This window comes from Phoenix dactylifera, chromosome 10 (genome assembly GCF_051530095.1).
Source record: "Phoenix dactylifera cultivar Ajwa chromosome 10, Ajwa_hap1_PhDact_Kaust_v1.1, whole genome shotgun sequence".
NCBI classification, from domain to species: Eukaryota; Viridiplantae; Streptophyta; class Magnoliopsida; order Arecales; family Arecaceae; genus Phoenix; species Phoenix dactylifera.
In genome coordinates this window covers 30,959,243-30,975,113 of record NC_143199.1, presented here as the reverse complement: position 1 = coordinate 30,975,113, position 15,871 = coordinate 30,959,243, and the positions used below count along the sequence as shown (strand labels likewise).

The 15,871-nt window shown below is 40.3% G+C and overlaps 1 protein-coding gene and 1 pseudogene across 3 annotated transcripts; both read left to right on the top strand.

Moving 5' to 3' along the window:
• The first annotated feature begins 1,677 nt into the window (after window positions 1–1,677).
• On the top strand, window positions 1,678–7,169 carry LOC103698949 (uncharacterized protein At1g76660-like; annotated as a pseudogene). The gene is made up of 2 exons (XR_015969503.2): window positions 1,678–1,915; window positions 5,791–7,169. The product of XR_015969503.2 is annotated as an uncharacterized protein At1g76660-like (transcript).
• Window positions 7,170–8,115: 946 nt separating this feature from the next.
• On the top strand, window positions 8,116–14,548 carry LOC103698921 (silicon efflux transporter LSI2-like). 2 transcript variants are annotated; one of them, XM_008780972.5, is made up of 4 exons: window positions 8,116–8,633; window positions 8,938–10,169; window positions 10,413–10,602; window positions 13,710–14,548. In XM_008780972.5, the coding sequence occupies exons 2-4, from the start codon at window positions 9,009–9,011 to the stop codon at window positions 13,973–13,975; spliced, it is 1,617 nt and encodes a 538-aa protein (XP_008779194.2). In that variant the 5' UTR covers window positions 8,116–8,633; window positions 8,938–9,008; the 3' UTR covers window positions 13,976–14,548. The 2 variants fall into 2 exon arrangements, with proteins under 2 accessions (XP_008779194.2, XP_026657596.2); XM_026801795.4 differs by having other exon boundaries at window positions 8,397–8,633; window positions 8,821–10,169.
• Window positions 14,549–15,871: the final 1,323 nt, after the last annotated feature.

Genomic DNA, 15,871 nt, shown 5'->3' with positions numbered 1-15,871 from the left:
TGCCGATGTCGTTGAGAAGCACATGACACGAGGCACTGTCTCTCTCTCAGTTTTTTTTATGAATAAATTAAAACAAATGAGTTTAAGTGTATTCGTGAGAATCAGTAAATAAAATATACAATAATGGAGCAGAAAGATGGGAATCATTACTTCTAGTTATATATGTTGTATTGTGCTTGAGCTTGCAATCAGAATGAGAGTTTCTATACTTGTCATTATGAATTGATGACTTTATGAATTGATGCAGAGCTTTGGTATTATCCATATACTTGAGTTATTTTAGTATCTATGTATTTGAGTTTACATCTTACCAGTTGTCTATCTTCATCATCTCATCTCTAACAATTAATCACCAACATCATGAATTGATGCAATTGACTCTTCAACAAGAAGTGGGCTCCCAAGCTGGACCATTGGAGTCGATGTGCATTGTGCCATATACTAGTCGGCGAATGTCGACCACCTAATTGTGGCTTTGTGTCCGGGGCCCACCATGCAATGCCCATCAAAGCACGACAACAGAACCAGCTCTTATCCGTGGGCCCCACTCTCACTTGAGTTGCGTCCAGCCCTGGGAGCTCCCCTTCGGTTCCTCTCAAAGCCAGCGTTAGCTCCGTCCCGAAGTCAAAGTGCCACGCCCTGGATAATGCTCAATCCCACCACTTAATCACGCGCAATCCCACATGAACCACATAACCAACCTCCGCCTCCACACCCTCTCTCTATAGTGTCCCACTCGCGTGGGACCCACTAGAGGAATCATGGGTTGTAATAATCGGGTTTTTGGGATTCAGGTCCTTGTAATGATAATATCAGATTAGTGGGGGTTATGGTGGGCCCCGTGGCGACCGCACGAGGGGTGAGCAGGGGCATCAGCTTCCACACCACGGTTCAGCGACTAGCGTGAGCTCCCAGGCGGGGGACGAGGTCCGCCGCTAACTACACTGATTAGGTCTCCTTGAGGGGAGAGAATCACCGGCCCTGCGGTATTCATAGGATGATAGAAAACTGCAGCGTCTTATAAATTTGTACGTGTATATTGAGAAGTAAATTGGACCGTCGATTAGACCGTCGCCTATGGTGCTCACTGCTCAGTATTTTAAAAAAAAATTTGGACAGATCGGAAGGCTGCTTTTCTATTGCTTCGTGATTTTTTTTACTTTTGATTCTACTGATTGCACTTATGCACACCAAAATGGGCTGTACTGGAAGGAAAAAAAAAATCGGCTCACACGCGACAGCTCGTTTCCCTCTGCCTTCGCCGAAGGACTTCTCTTTTTTTTGGTGAACCGAAAGACCTCTCTTTGCAATCCATCTAGCGTTGCTGCCACCAAGTGGACGGTGGACATATTTGCCGTTCGATGTCGATATCTGTTCCATCGGACGGTTAATATTTGTTTGAACTGGAGTCATAATGAAGGAAGGGTAAGTTGGTAATTCGTGAAATTTACATCGACCGAAACCGCGAACGTTTTGATGGCGTGTTTGACCTGCATTGCTGAAGACTTCGATAGAGAGAAGAGGAAAAGGAGAAGGAAAAAATCGATTGAAATAGAACGTCTCTGTTATCTCGCTCTCGGTGCTCGCCTCGCGTTCTCTCTTTGCTCTCTCTCGCTAAAAAAACCCCGGCGGGGAATTCGACTTTTATTATGCTTCCTTGGGCGGAGTGCTATTTGTTTGGGATAATTTTTGGTTTTTCCGTCGACAATTGCTTGTTTTTCTGCCGGTATTTGGGTTGGTGCGGCCGTAATTGATCTCAAACGGGAGGAGATTGGGGTGATCTGGAGAAAATTAGGGTTTTCCTCCTCTGACTTGAGGAGGGGAAGGTATGAATAATAATAGCGTAGAGACGGTGAATGCGGCGGCGGCGGCGATCGTCTCTGCTGAGAACCGAGTCCAGCAGGTCACCGTTCCGGTGAAGTTCGGACTCCCTTCTCTCGATTTTCTTCTACTATGATATCTCTATTTAATTCTTTTCTTGCATAACGATGAGATTGTCTCTAGTTGGTGGTTATTTTGCTAGTTCTCTGATTAACTGAAGTTAAAAAAAAGAAAAACCTTGCCGCGGTTGCAGAACACAGGAATTATCCGTGGATTTTATTGCTTTTAGTTCCTAGGCATTTTTAGTGTAAAGTTGCATGATCATTTTTATTTCCAAACAGACAAGATGATGAACTGCGATGAGATGAATCATTACTTTGTCACCTACTTTCTATGATTTCTTGGTCAAGTCATTGTGGTATAAAGGTTGTAATCATTATTCTTCGATTTAATTCTACCCTGAAAAGTATCTAGATTCAAGTCAGATCACTGATTAATAGACAGTCACGTTGCTCTGTTACAAGACAGAACTTTTCAGTTCTGTAATATTGTTTATATGTGATTGTACGCAAATATTGCTGAATCCTTAGTTCTTGCCTTTGTTGGATGCTTCGATTGAGAAGCTGCGGCTTAGTGGAATCTGGTACCCTGACAATCATGGAACATCACTTAAATGGCTATTTGAGTAACCATTTAAGGAGCGGGAAACTATTTTTTTAAGCGATTTTTTTTTGTCACATAATAATTTCACCACTCTGGTGATGTACTGTTTCTGGGTATAATTCCAGTTAGCATGCGCTTTTTTCTGTCTTTCTCCCATATGTAAGCCTCGGTGGTAAATAGAGAATTTATAATTTATTTATCTCTGTCTTAGCAACTAGTATTTAGTTTGTTGCTTTGTAATGAGTTTTGCTAATATTACCATGATACAGTACCCTGGGGCTTAGATTGCTATGTGGGTGTGAATCTGTTTCACCATTGATATTCATCAATTTTGAACTCTGACGTGTATAATTCAAGTCTCTGCAAGTCCAAGTAATATAAGTTTAAAGGATATCTATGCCCAGAATGCAATCAAAGTAAAAACGTTTTTTTTGTTGTTTAATTTTTAGATTGGAGGTGCTAATCTTCACCTTCTATCCCATACCCACCCCACTCCTCAAGGGTGGACTTCAACCAGAATGGAACCTCTGCCTCCCTTGCCCAAGCAGCAAAGGGTGATACCATCCGAGCAAGTGCTTGGTGGTCACTCGACATAAAACTAAAATGCATAGTACGATTTATATTTATCTATTTTCTTCTTTTACTATTCAATGCATTGTGCTGAAATATGTTGTTGATCCACAACCTGGATTAATGTAGCATGTTCCTGCATGAAAGAATGGTTTGATGTTAGATTGGAACAATGGTTACCTGATATATTTGCCTTTCAAAGAAAAGCCTTAGGTATTCTAGCTTCCAATAAGATGGAAGGTAGAGGGCCAAGGATGTTATATGAACCACTTATCCGAGGGATTTAGTTAAATTCAGTGCTTTGCGCTGGTTCGATGGCACTTGAAACTGCCTTTTTATACATTCCTCAAACTCCATAATGTATCACCCCTTAGCAGGATAATGACCCAACTCATCAGCAACTTTATCTGAAAAGAGAGCCAGGTTGTCTTTAGCAGTGTTATGAATGTGCACGAATATAGATTATGTAGCGGGTTTGATCCCTTTTTACTAAAACGGGTATGAATTGAAACTTGCTTAAAAGAAATGATAACTTTCTTTCCTGAAACAAAAATGATGGCTATAACTATGGTAAAGCAAAATGACCATGGGTAAGAGTGATAAGTAATATATATATACAAACAGAGTGAGTTGGGGAATGAATCGTAAGAGTGTTTCTAAAGGGAAGTTGCATATAAATTTTCTGTCATAACAAGGTGGAGGGTGGAAAGTAGAGCATCCCTTTGGAGAGGACAATGTTGAATGTTGTGGTTCTGAGTTACATGAAAGGTGCAAGTGAAATAGTACAGCCTGCTAGTTTATTTAAGATCTGTTAATCATTATCCACTGTTGCAAGAATATGCAATTTAAAGGATGTATCAGGTCCCCCTTTAGAGAAGTTAAGGTGACAAAAGAGTTGGCCTTGGTAAATCTTTTCTCAAACCTACTGCTGTTGGGCAGAATTTTGTTTGCAATTAAACTACATGTGGATGCATGGACCTTTATGACTCAAAAAGGATTGTGATCGCCCATCCTTTTCTGTTCACAGTATTTCTCTTGTCTTTTCTAGATGTATTCCAACTATGGATTAATGATATGAGAAAATTACAGATGATGCGAATTGAAACCCCAAATGTAGAAATTGAATTGGGTATCTTTTTCCTGCTAATCATATGTAGAACTTTTTCTAGTGTATGTTAGAATCACCACTTGTTCCAAAAGCTTAAGCTGATAGGATGAGGTAGATTTATTTATATATTTTATATTTTCTTACACTCCTCCTCACATGTCGGCCAGACTTTCCTTTTAATGGGTGAGCCCAATATGTGAAATTTTTAATAATGGGGTTAAAGAGTGCCAAGATAGGGTTCGAACTCAGGACCTCTGCTCTGATACGATGTTAAAAGAAGCAGAATATTTGAGAAAGAAAAAAAATGTTTTATTCTGTGTTGCACTATATGATTACAAGGCTATTATATATACACATCGATTGCAGGATAAGGATGAATGCCGAAATGCAAAACAAACAAACTAATTTCAGCTGTTCAGGATAAAGATGAATGCAAACTAACGTGTGCTTTTCAATAGTGTACCTAAGTATCACTAGTTTGGAGATTATGTCAAGATCTCAGTGATGCAAACATCTGCACCGGTTTCTAGATGTGATGTCTTTGATTAACCTTATTGGATTCTTAATGTGAATTTGTTTATAGATAATAATATCAATGAATTGCCATGGCTTTTGGTTCTTATTTGCATCTTGGACTTTCCATCCTTAAGAACTTTTCTCTTTATTAAGTTGCTATCCGTGATGTTGATTCTGTATGGGTTCATCGTAAAGGGGAGGAACTGAATACATTATGAAATTGATATATAATAATAGCAAGAAATTTGTAGATTCCGTTCTTCTTTGTAACAGTTCATTTTTTCCTCTCTTGGGGATCATCATAATAGGGGAGAAGCAGTCGGCTTCTCTTTCCCCCTTCAGAAGTACCTCATTTTTTCTCATCTTGCTCTCTCTGTTCCGTTTTTTTCCTCTCCTCCCTTTGAAATTCATCCAGCAAGGTGGATATCACATAGGGAGGAGTTTGATATTTTAAACCTGAAACTCTCATCAAGCTTCTTTATTATTTTAGAATCTGGATATGTGATAAGAAATAATTTTTAGATAGAACTTTTATTGCCTCTTCTCAAAACAGAAAAGATAGAGCTTTTATTGTGGCCCACTATTTCAAATTACTTCCTCATTCCATTTGTTACTTTTCCTTTTTTCCCCAACTGCAACCCAAGAAGGAGAATCGTGTGCTCGACTTGTTTGTCAGTCACTAAAAGCTAATTATCACAGGTGAAGTCGAACATTTTACTAGAGAGTCATAAGCAAACAAAGTGTATATTCATTCCTCAATTTTTATTCTCATTAATCCTATGGACTCGTTTGTTTTCTAATGTGGAGTTGTACTGGGTCAATCTTCTTTGATGACCCAGGCAAATGCCCTTTATTTTTCTGTGTAGAGTGCTGAGTAAATAGAGGATGAGAGGGATCTTGGACAGATATTGCTCAGAATTGGACATGTTGAAGATGAATGCAGTTATTGCAACAAAATAGTTATCTTGAAATATATGTTTGGAGCTTGTGAAAATGCCAAAAACGTGGAATGACTTAATGTTTGCCCATTATGATAATTTTTCTTCCATTGTGACTAGATAGTTTTCAAAATATGAATACACTGTCATTTATCCTATGTTTTTTATTGGCAGAGGAGAAGATGGCGAGCTTGTTTCAGTGTGTACTGGTGCTTTGGATCTCATAGACATCGTAAGCGTGTCAGCCGTGCAGTCCTTGTGCCTGAACAGACACTACCAAGGTCAGATGCGCCTGCCCCTGAAAATCCCATCCACCCTCCTGCATTTGTTGCACCTCCTTCCTCTCCAGCTTCCTTCCTCCAATCAGAACCCCCTTCTGTCACCCAATCGCCTGCAGGTCCTCTATCCCTTTCTGTTCTCTCAGCAAATTCCTACTCCCCCAATGGCCCTGCCTCCATCTTTGCCATTGGGCCTTATGCTCATGAGACTCAGCTAGTCTCGCCTCCTGTCTTCTCCACCTTCACAACCGAACCATCCACTGCTTCATTTACTCCCCCTCCAGAACCTGTTCAGCTAACAAACCCTTCATCTCCTGAGGTTCCATTTGCTCAACTTTTAACCTCTTCCCTGAATTCCAACTGCAAGCAGAGCGAAGCCTATGTGTTTCAGTCAAACCAGTTTTACCCGGGAAGCCCGATAGGGCGCCTCATATCACCGAGTTCAGCATGTTCAGGCACTTCATCCCCTTTCCGTGATGTCGAATTCCAATCCCCTGCTGGTGGCTCCTTCCCATCGTTTCCAGTTAGCGAGCCACCAAAGATCTTAAGTGCTGAAGGAATTGCTGAGCTCAAGCTGATACCTCGACATGCTCGCAACGGTGGTTCGCTTTTGGATGGTCAGATCACCGCAGCTGAACCTAGGGTGGATTCTGCTATGGGGTCTCATAATAATGAGCATGCCATGGATCACAGAGTATCATTTGAATTGACTGCAGAAGAGTTTGCACGCTGCTTTGGGAAGAAAACAGCAATGTCAGGGGAAACTAACTCAGGATCTTCGCAAGCTGCAACAACTGCAGGAAACCAGATTACTGATGAAGCCAATAATAGCAATGAAATCTGTGTCGATGAAACTTATCATGACTTGCCTGAGAAAGTGCAACCCTCCATTGCCCTTCCAGCAGCTAAAGAGTTCAAATTTGATAATGCTGATGGAGCACCTCCAGACCCTAGTGTTGGCTCTGATTGGTGGGGCAAATGAGAAGGTTGTTGGGACAGCAAGTGAGCCTCGCAAGAATTGGGCATATTTCCCTATGATACAGCCTGGGGTCAGCTGATCGCCGATCCTAAATGCATCCTATATGTGGAAAGAGGAGCCTCCATAGCCGGCTCTATGGTTCATGGCCCCCATTTTGGCAGCTTTGCCGGGAACAGGAGGCCCGGGCATTCTGCAAACCAAACTTACGAAGATCTTTCAGTGGATGATGATGGTGAGATGGACTACTTCGCTAGCTAGCTGCACCTCAGGTCCTCTCCATCACGGGAAAAAATAAACACAAGATTTTGATGTCTTATGTGACATATGTAATGTGGTGTAATAGTCCTTCTGTTCTCGTACCAAGAGTACAGATATCTACAATGATGGATCATATAATTGTCATATTATGGCATTATCAGCCTGTGATTTTTTAGCTCTTGGAACTTGGTTATGTCTTCCCATTTAGCTAATCTGCTTGCTTCTTGGTTTTAGTTCTTGTTCGGTGTCATCAGGTCGCCGGGCAGCCGAAGCATCTTCACCTCCCATCCGAGAGTATGACATTGGTGCATGATGGCATGGAATTAATACCACCCTCCAAAATATGTGAGTCAGTACTCTTCAATGCTGCAAAAAGCCTGGAAGGAATAAGTTAAAAGTTGAAGGGCCTAGCAAAACTACGGGGTATACTTTCCAGATTATCTTTTGCTCCTTATCTAGAATTAATCTTCAGAATTCAGGACAGAGTGAGATATTAGATTTAGGATAAGACAATGTCACATACCTGCAAAAGTTGCACTATTTGCTATGCACATGATGTAGGTGCAACCAGTTACATGGGCCATGCACAACATGCAACCCGATGTAGCCTAGAGTATTGCTTAGAAAGCAGACAGTCACTGAAAAATATGATGGTATAACCCAGCTGTAAGGAGGAGTTGATTACCTAGAATGGATGTCAAACGTCGTATTCGAGCTTTCCCAGTCCATCATCCAAACTACTAGCATTAAATGGTGTCGTGGTTCTGCCACCCAAACTCGCTTGGCAGTTGAGAAAATTCAAGAGATCTGGAAATTTAAATTTTTGAACCCTGCTGAGATGAACGTGGAGTCGGCCCGGACTACGTCTGCACATACATGTAGAGGTAGCAATCCTCTAATATTTGAAAAAATAATTAAAATATAATTTTCTGTCGGATTCCCTTTTAGACAGTTGAAATCTATTCAAGATTCTCCTCAATCAGTGTGCCGTCATGTCGGTGATTTACAAAAAGGTACGAACAAACGAACACCTACCATGGGCACCTTGGCAGTAGGATTTTCCAACAGTCCTGGCCATACGGACGGTCCAACTAGATGAGAGATTCAACAGTGTTGCAACCTTCTCGGACATTCGAGCACGGCCCCAGTTAAGGAAGACAGGAAGGAAGCTGTACACAACCCATTCAACCCACCAGGCACCACGTACTATTTTTTTGGATGCGACTTTCCACTCTGATTGCTACGGCAGTGGAAACTTTATGGCCACTGGCCTTTGCCAGCTTTCTCTTCGTTTCCGTCTGGTGATTCTCTCTTCAATTATGGAACCACATCTGTGCACCTGCCATGACCCACCTTCATGTCAGTCCACATCCGTTGGCCTCCTTCCTTTTTGCAGTGAAAAGCCATCCAGTTTTTTTTCGCACTTTCAGGCCATCGGCTCCTGGTCTTGGCTCCGTGGATATTCTTTCTGGGAGTTTGGGAAAGGCAGACTGGTGTGAAAGGTAAATGTTTTGCGTTTTCTTTTTTTTTTTTTTTTGTGATCGGCATGAAAGTTTTCGTCATTTAATGCATCACTCGCCATGAATCTGTGCCTTTCGAGGACCCTCTTCTTGATCTTTTTCGTTTGTAGGATTAATATTCTCCGATTTCTAAAAGGTTTTATTCTTTTTCTGAACTATTCTTTTTAAGGTTTTGGCGCATATAATTGTAGAAAGTAGAGAACCAGCCTTCCTGTTTACTCTAGATTTGCAGAGTTTTGGCGTCTATATCCAATATCCTTAATTTGTGGGACTGTTCGAATGCAAGGTGGGTGGAGTTATCCTCCTCGAATAGCTCGCGGGGGCATCTAAAGAGGCTCAACTCTCTAAGCCACAGAAATGGCCATGGCACACACTGTGAAGGTGGTACTAGGCTCGGTTGCCTTTGGGATCTTCTGGGTCCTAGCCGTTTTCCCTGCGGTACCCTTCCTTCCAATTGGAAGAACCGCAGGATCTCTTCTTGGTGCCATGCTTATGGTCACCTTCCGAGTGATCACTCCGGAAGAAGCCTATGCAGCTATCGACCTCCCGATCCTTGGCCTCCTCTTTGGCACCATGGTCGTCTGCGTCTTTCTTGAAAGGGCCGATATGTTCAAGTACTTGGGTAAATTGCTCTCATGGAAGAGCAGAGGTGGCAAGGATTTGCTCTGCCGCATCTGTCTTGTTTCTGCTGTGTCCAGCGCTCTATTCACCAATGATACTTGTTGTGTTGTCCTCACTGAATTCATCCTGAAGATTGCAAGACAGAACAATTTGCCGCCGCAGCCCTTCCTTTTAGCCCTGGCTTCTAGTGCTAATATCGGTTCTTCCACGACGCCGATCGGTAACCCGCAGAACCTAGTTATAGCTGTTCAAAGTGAGATCTCTTTCGGGAAATTCTTTTCTGGGCTTCTTCCTGCGATGCTTGTGGGAATAATTGTGAATGCTGCCATTCTCTTATGCTATTACTGGAAGTTGTTGTCTGATCAGAAGGATGCGGAAGTGGTTCAAGCAGCCAAAGACGTGGTTGCTGAAGAGGATGTCACCTCTCACCGTTTTTCGCCTGCGACTTTGTCACACCTTGCTTCTACTACTTCTCAGGATTGGAGTTCTGCAATTGATTTTGTTATAAACGGAGATATTGGGCATGCCGAGAATGACATACAGTCAGCCGTAAGCGGCGGCGCTGAGTCTGCAAAGGTCTCAAATGTATCGAAGGAGGTGGCAGGGGTTGGTGGAATTTCTCAAAGGAGAGAGGAAGGTGTGTCTGTGAGGAGATATGTGAGAATTGGCAGCCGGATGAATGGTCTGAAAGAAGGGTTCTCTCACCATTCTTTGGAGGAAAAGGAAATTCCCATGGAGAGGTGGCAGAGATTGTTGTGGAAGATATGTGTCTATATTGTGACTATTGGAATGCTCATTGCTCTTTTAATGGGGCTAAACATGTCGTGGAGTGCGATTACTGCTGCTCTTGCTCTTGTTGTGCTGGATTTTAAGGATGCCTGCCCTTCTCTGGAGAAGGTAATTTTATTTTGAGGTTTAGTTAGTATTATGCAGGGTGAAAAATTTGCATTCTTCCACATCCTTATGTGCTGTATTCCTGAAAAATTTGCTATTACCGACAAATTTTTTTGAGGGAAAATTCCTGACAATTTTTTTAAGTCTCGTAGAATTGGTATCCATATTTTTCAGCAAAAGTTTATGATAATTCTTCATGAAAACATTTTAGACATGGCTGATGTATCTGCTGCAAATGCAAACCAGGTTTCTTATTCATTATTGATATTCTTTTGTGGGATGTTCATTACCGTCGATGGATTTAATAAAACTGGCATACCAAGTGCTCTGTGGGATCTGATGGAGCCATACGCACGGATTGATAGTGCTGGAGGGGTTGCAGTTCTTGCCTTCGTTATCCTTGTTCTCTCAAATGTTGCCTCTAATGTACCTACTGGTAAGTTGAGCTCATTTGTTTTGTACCATTAGGTAGTGGAAGTATACATGATTGTGAGAAGGTTCAACTTCAAACTTTATTATGTTCGGTTCCAATAGGTTCTCTAAACTGCTATTTTACTACCTTACTAACTTTTCTCTTGCATGTGAGGATTAAAATGTATTGAAATCTTCTAGCCTACTCCATGTACATGTCTGGATGTTTGTTACCTGGAGAAAAACTGGCTTCTGTGCTTACCCTGCAAGCTTAAACTTTGGAGAGTCTAGATATCAACAGTTGAATTTAGCTTTATATACTGAGTAGATTGGTATTATTGGGAACTCGAGTATAACGTATATGACACCTCTATATCACATGGATTTACGATTGCATAGAAGCTACTTATGATGACGCTGCCTAGACTGCAGTAGAAAATAATATCTGTCCTTTTGCATTTGTAAACTTGTTCGCATTGGTAACAAATTTGAAACTGTAATTAGTTAGAATATGAAACTGAGAATGATTTTCCATATACTATTCTCCTGGTGAAACTGCAAAAAATCTTACTTCCTGATGGATTAACAATTAAAAAATGATTTTTGGGGTATGAATTGTTAGCGGTCAAAGTTTCGAACAAAAACTGAAACAGGTTAGGAAATTCCCATATTAAATCGCCCAGTATATCGTTCTGTGCTATCAAGAACAAGGAAAAATCAAAGATAATCTACAAACTGCTTACTTGAATGGGAACCGTTCTAATGGGCTTGTTCGGCCATATGCTTGAGCGCTGAGGAGACAGGCAATGCAGTTTGGTGGATGTTATGAGATCTCGAGATCAGATTGTGATTAATAGTCAAAATCTCTAGAAATCAGTCGGTTATCTATGGGCTGGGGTAGTCACAAGTTTGTCTGACAACCCTACCCTGACTGACCTTTTACATCAAAAGGAAAAAAAGAGGATGCCTAAATGTACTGCTTTACATAATCTTAATAACTCCTTCCTGAGCTGGAATTTTAGCCGAATACTCCAAGCTTGTTAGGCATATTTTGAATCTGTTTTCTCCCTGATTTTTTTTTTTTGTGTAAAAATTCAATACATCTAATCATGGTCTCCAGTCGAAGTACTTCTGGTTGTTCTTATATTTTCTCTCTGATAAAGTGGCAATGGACCTCAACATGTTTATTTCACTAATGAGATTTTTCCTCTTCCCTTTTCATTTTGTGTTACTCTTGGATGCTTGGATTGTCACCAAACAGCAACAATAAGTTCTTTACTAAGAATCCAGTTTCTCGAAACCATTCCCTTTAATTGTTCCTATAGAGGTTCACGACTTGATTCAGCACATGAATTTAAAATTCAAATCATTGTAGGCTACCTTTTTCTCATCTGGCCAGAATGACTCTACAAATATCATTGTTAGAGATTTAAACCCCTGCATCATCATATCCTCTGTGGGATGCAAATCAAATGTGCCAGTGAAGATAGTAAGATTGGCTAGGGCATGTTTCTACTTATCTTAAACTTCTCGTTCAACACTAATTGCTTCCTTGCGGCCTCTTTTGCAAAACTGACTTTCAACTGCAGCATCAAATTTCATATAAACTCCAGGGTGAGCTTTATCAGGCTTTCTATCGTAATTCGTATGCAATTATGTTCCATTCCATGTAAAGGGATTTGATTTGCTGAAGTGGAAATCGACTTGTCTTGTATGTAAGAAAGCTAACAAACACATATAAAGTACATCCTTTGAGAAAGAGAAATTGAGACATTCAACAAGTTTCTTCAATACCAAGAGGGTGTCTAAACTTTTCAACAAATTCTTGCTTAAATCCACTGTGAATTGGTTATAAAATCAAAGATTTGCATGCAAGCCTGTGCCTGTCCATGTTGTATGGCATGTTACATTGCAGCATCAGATCAGTGCATGACATGGCATGACACGTACTGTACCAGTTCCAGGCCAGAACAGCACTGCCATGCGACAGTTAAAATCTTTATAAAGGTCTTATACTGCTCATGCTCATCACCATGAAGGAGGATCTACAAGTTTTTTAATGAAGATATTTGTAGTTAAAGGCCAATTTTTGTCTGTCACCCACAATGCTTTTTTTGTTGATATCATTTTTTTAGCTACATGAGTAAATTTTTTAGAAGAAGTTGGTTCTTCATTCTCTAGTGTAACTCATAACTGGTCTTGACTTAAATTGCTTGATTGACCAGATAGATTTTAGTTCACTTTGAATATTTCACCTTTCTGTTTATCATTTCTCAGTGTTAATCTTTAAGTTCCTCACATGTCTGTGGAGTTGCTTCAGAAAAGGGCATGTAAACATAGGAAAGCCAAGTGAGAAGGGATATAAATAGCAAGAAATTAATCTTTATTGCAAATTTCGCATGATGGAAGGTATAAAATAACTAATATGGAGTTAGAAGTTTGAGGATCTTCAGAAATATTTCACATTTGACTTCATGAACCTGTGGAACTAATGAAGCAACAACAGAACCGAGGAATATTAAGACATGGATATTTGGACTGTAGAGGAGAGGATGTCACTTACTGATACCATGAAGTTTTCTAGCAACCATTCAGCAAGCTGAATGAGAGATGTTTGTTAACTTCCAATACAAAATATATTTGTTATGATTGCTTATTAATTCAATTAACAGTTTGAGAGGAATGATCTTGATAAATCCTTTTTTGATACAGGTAACTTTGTGTACCTAGTTGTTGGAAGATAGAAATCATATTTTCCTTTTGTTGAAAGCGATGTACAATTTTAGATGTAATAGTTTCTGCATGGTTAAAAAAATCCATAAGGTTGGTTCTCTTCAGACCTCTGATTCCTGCTGCTCCCCTGGCTATGATATAAGTTGGAATTTAGCACCTATAGAGATCTCATCTGGTTCTGAAATTTTGCTCGTTATCAAAGTTACTGCATGATAATGCATAATAAGGTAATTGTCTTGCAGCTTACTCTGCATTGTTCTGCAAGGATTCAGCGTCATACATCCATTAGAATACCCTCAAGTCCTTATTAAGTAACTTACAAATGCATTCACTTAATGAATGATGGTTAGTAATGTGGAAAACTGCTTTTATATGCCTAATATCTCTCCTTGTCTCTAGTTCTGTTGCTTGGAGCTCGAGTGGCAGCATCTTCAGCGCACATCTCTCCAGCTGAAGAGACCAGGGCATGGCTCATATTAGCATGGGTGAGTACAGTTGCTGGGAATCTATCGCTACTGGGATCAGCTGCAAACTTGATAGTTTGTGAGCAAGCTCGGCGGGCTCAGTTTTTTGGTTACAACCTCTCATTCTTGAGCCATCTGCGTTTTGGGTTCCCTTCGACGCTCGTTGTCACAGCTGTTGGCTTGCTACTTATTAGGAACTAATGATTCCACCTGGTGAAGGACCATGTAGATGGTGAATCTCTTGTATTTTACAATAGCATGTCAGTCCATGGAAAGAGGCAAGAACTGGTAGCCATTTTGGCACATTTGGAGGTAACTAATAGAAGGTATGCTTGATAGGTGAGGGGATTGTAAATAACTAATAGGAGTTATGCTTGATAGGTGAGGAGATTGTCAATAAAATATGGTGGTCATGTGATGTTATGTAACAAGTTGCTCACCATATGGGAGATTGCAAGGCAGACAGGACAGGCCGAGTGGAAGAAAAAATAAAGGAGTGGATGGGGATGACCTGCATGATTTCAGAGCTCCAGTACCCTGCGAGAAACCTCATTGACAAGCTTATCATGTAGCTCTACCATGTCAAGCTTAGTATGCCTGTTGCAGCAAACCTTGTTCTTCATGGCTATTGACACCTGTTGCGCCAAGATTCAGTAGTTGTTGTAGTAATTTCATCAAAGTAGATATAATTTTGGTCTCGGTTTGTCATTGTTATGTATCTTATGGAGCATACTGCTCTTCCAGGCTAGTGTGATGGGATATAATTCATGTTCATATGCAACTTTCAGGGTGGTCAAATGTAGTGAGCTCTATAATTCGGGGGACTTCAGCACTCAATCATAAGGATTGGTATTCAGTGCTCAGTCTACCTTTGCTGTGCCAGAAAATTTGCATACCTCCGAGCAAAGATGATCATGAACTCAGTTGAAATAACTCAGAAAGAGAGTGGCGCCTAGCCGTTGAGAGCGTCTGTTGAGGAGATTGATCTCCTACTTCCTCACCTCGAAAACCTTCTCTCCGGAACTTCTTGACCATTCATTCTGTAACAGTGGAAATTAGCCCTCGTAAGGCCGACAATATTTGAAGGAGCGGTTGCTTCGTTGAGCATGTGAAAAGATAACTTGGTGAAATTGGCTCCTTCCAAAGAGGGGTGGAGGCATGGGCAATTGCCAATGGGTTTGACCCAAGGTTTCAGAAAGCTAGTCTCAAGGTTTAAAAAGACTATATCTGGAGGCGAGGTAGAAAAATATAGCCTCAAAACTTTTACTTCAGGGTTACTACTTGACATGGTACGCTGTACCGTATCATCTGTACTGTACCGTACCGATATTATAATAGGGTGGCACCGGTACGGCAAATTTTGATTCTTGAGGCTTATATTTATGAATTAAAGTATATCCTTCACAATGATCTCTAAGGAACGGAAGAGGCATAAAGGAAGAGTTTGTTTTCTCATGTATTATTCTTTTAAGATTGAAAGTAAAAAAATTTACCTTCCAACTTAATTGCTTGTTAGAATTACAATTATGCTCTTAGCGAAGCTATAAACTCATCACTTTCTCATCTTTATTTTTGAGATTCTACCTTATGCTCGGTACTTTGCTCCCTAATCATTATGCTTTAAACTGCCTTTGACGCTTTACGTCTTGTGTTTTCAGGCTAAGCTGCCTCACCTCTGTTTTTAGTTTTTCAAAACACCGCTTCAACTCAAAACTTGAGCTTTTTTTGTGTTTTCATAATTCACACATTCAAAACTAGGTTAGTCAGGAGTCAGGTTTAAATTTCATGGTATCAACGCTTATCGTAAAGTTAATTATCTTTTAAAGGAAAATAAAGGAGACCCCTAAAAGTTTGGTTCCCAGAAAAAAATGAAGAGAACAAATGAAATGTTTCAATTTTTAAAGAAAATTAGAGAGAAGATGAGTTAATCAGAGAGGTTAAACTAACCAAGTAGTAAGCTAATAAAGTTTGGGGCTTGTTTGATTTAGGGAGGAAAGAGTTTATGGAAAATAATGTTTAATTTATTATCTCCCTATTTGTTGAATAAAAAAATATTTTCAGTTGATATATCATATTTTAAATAAAACTGTTTGTTTT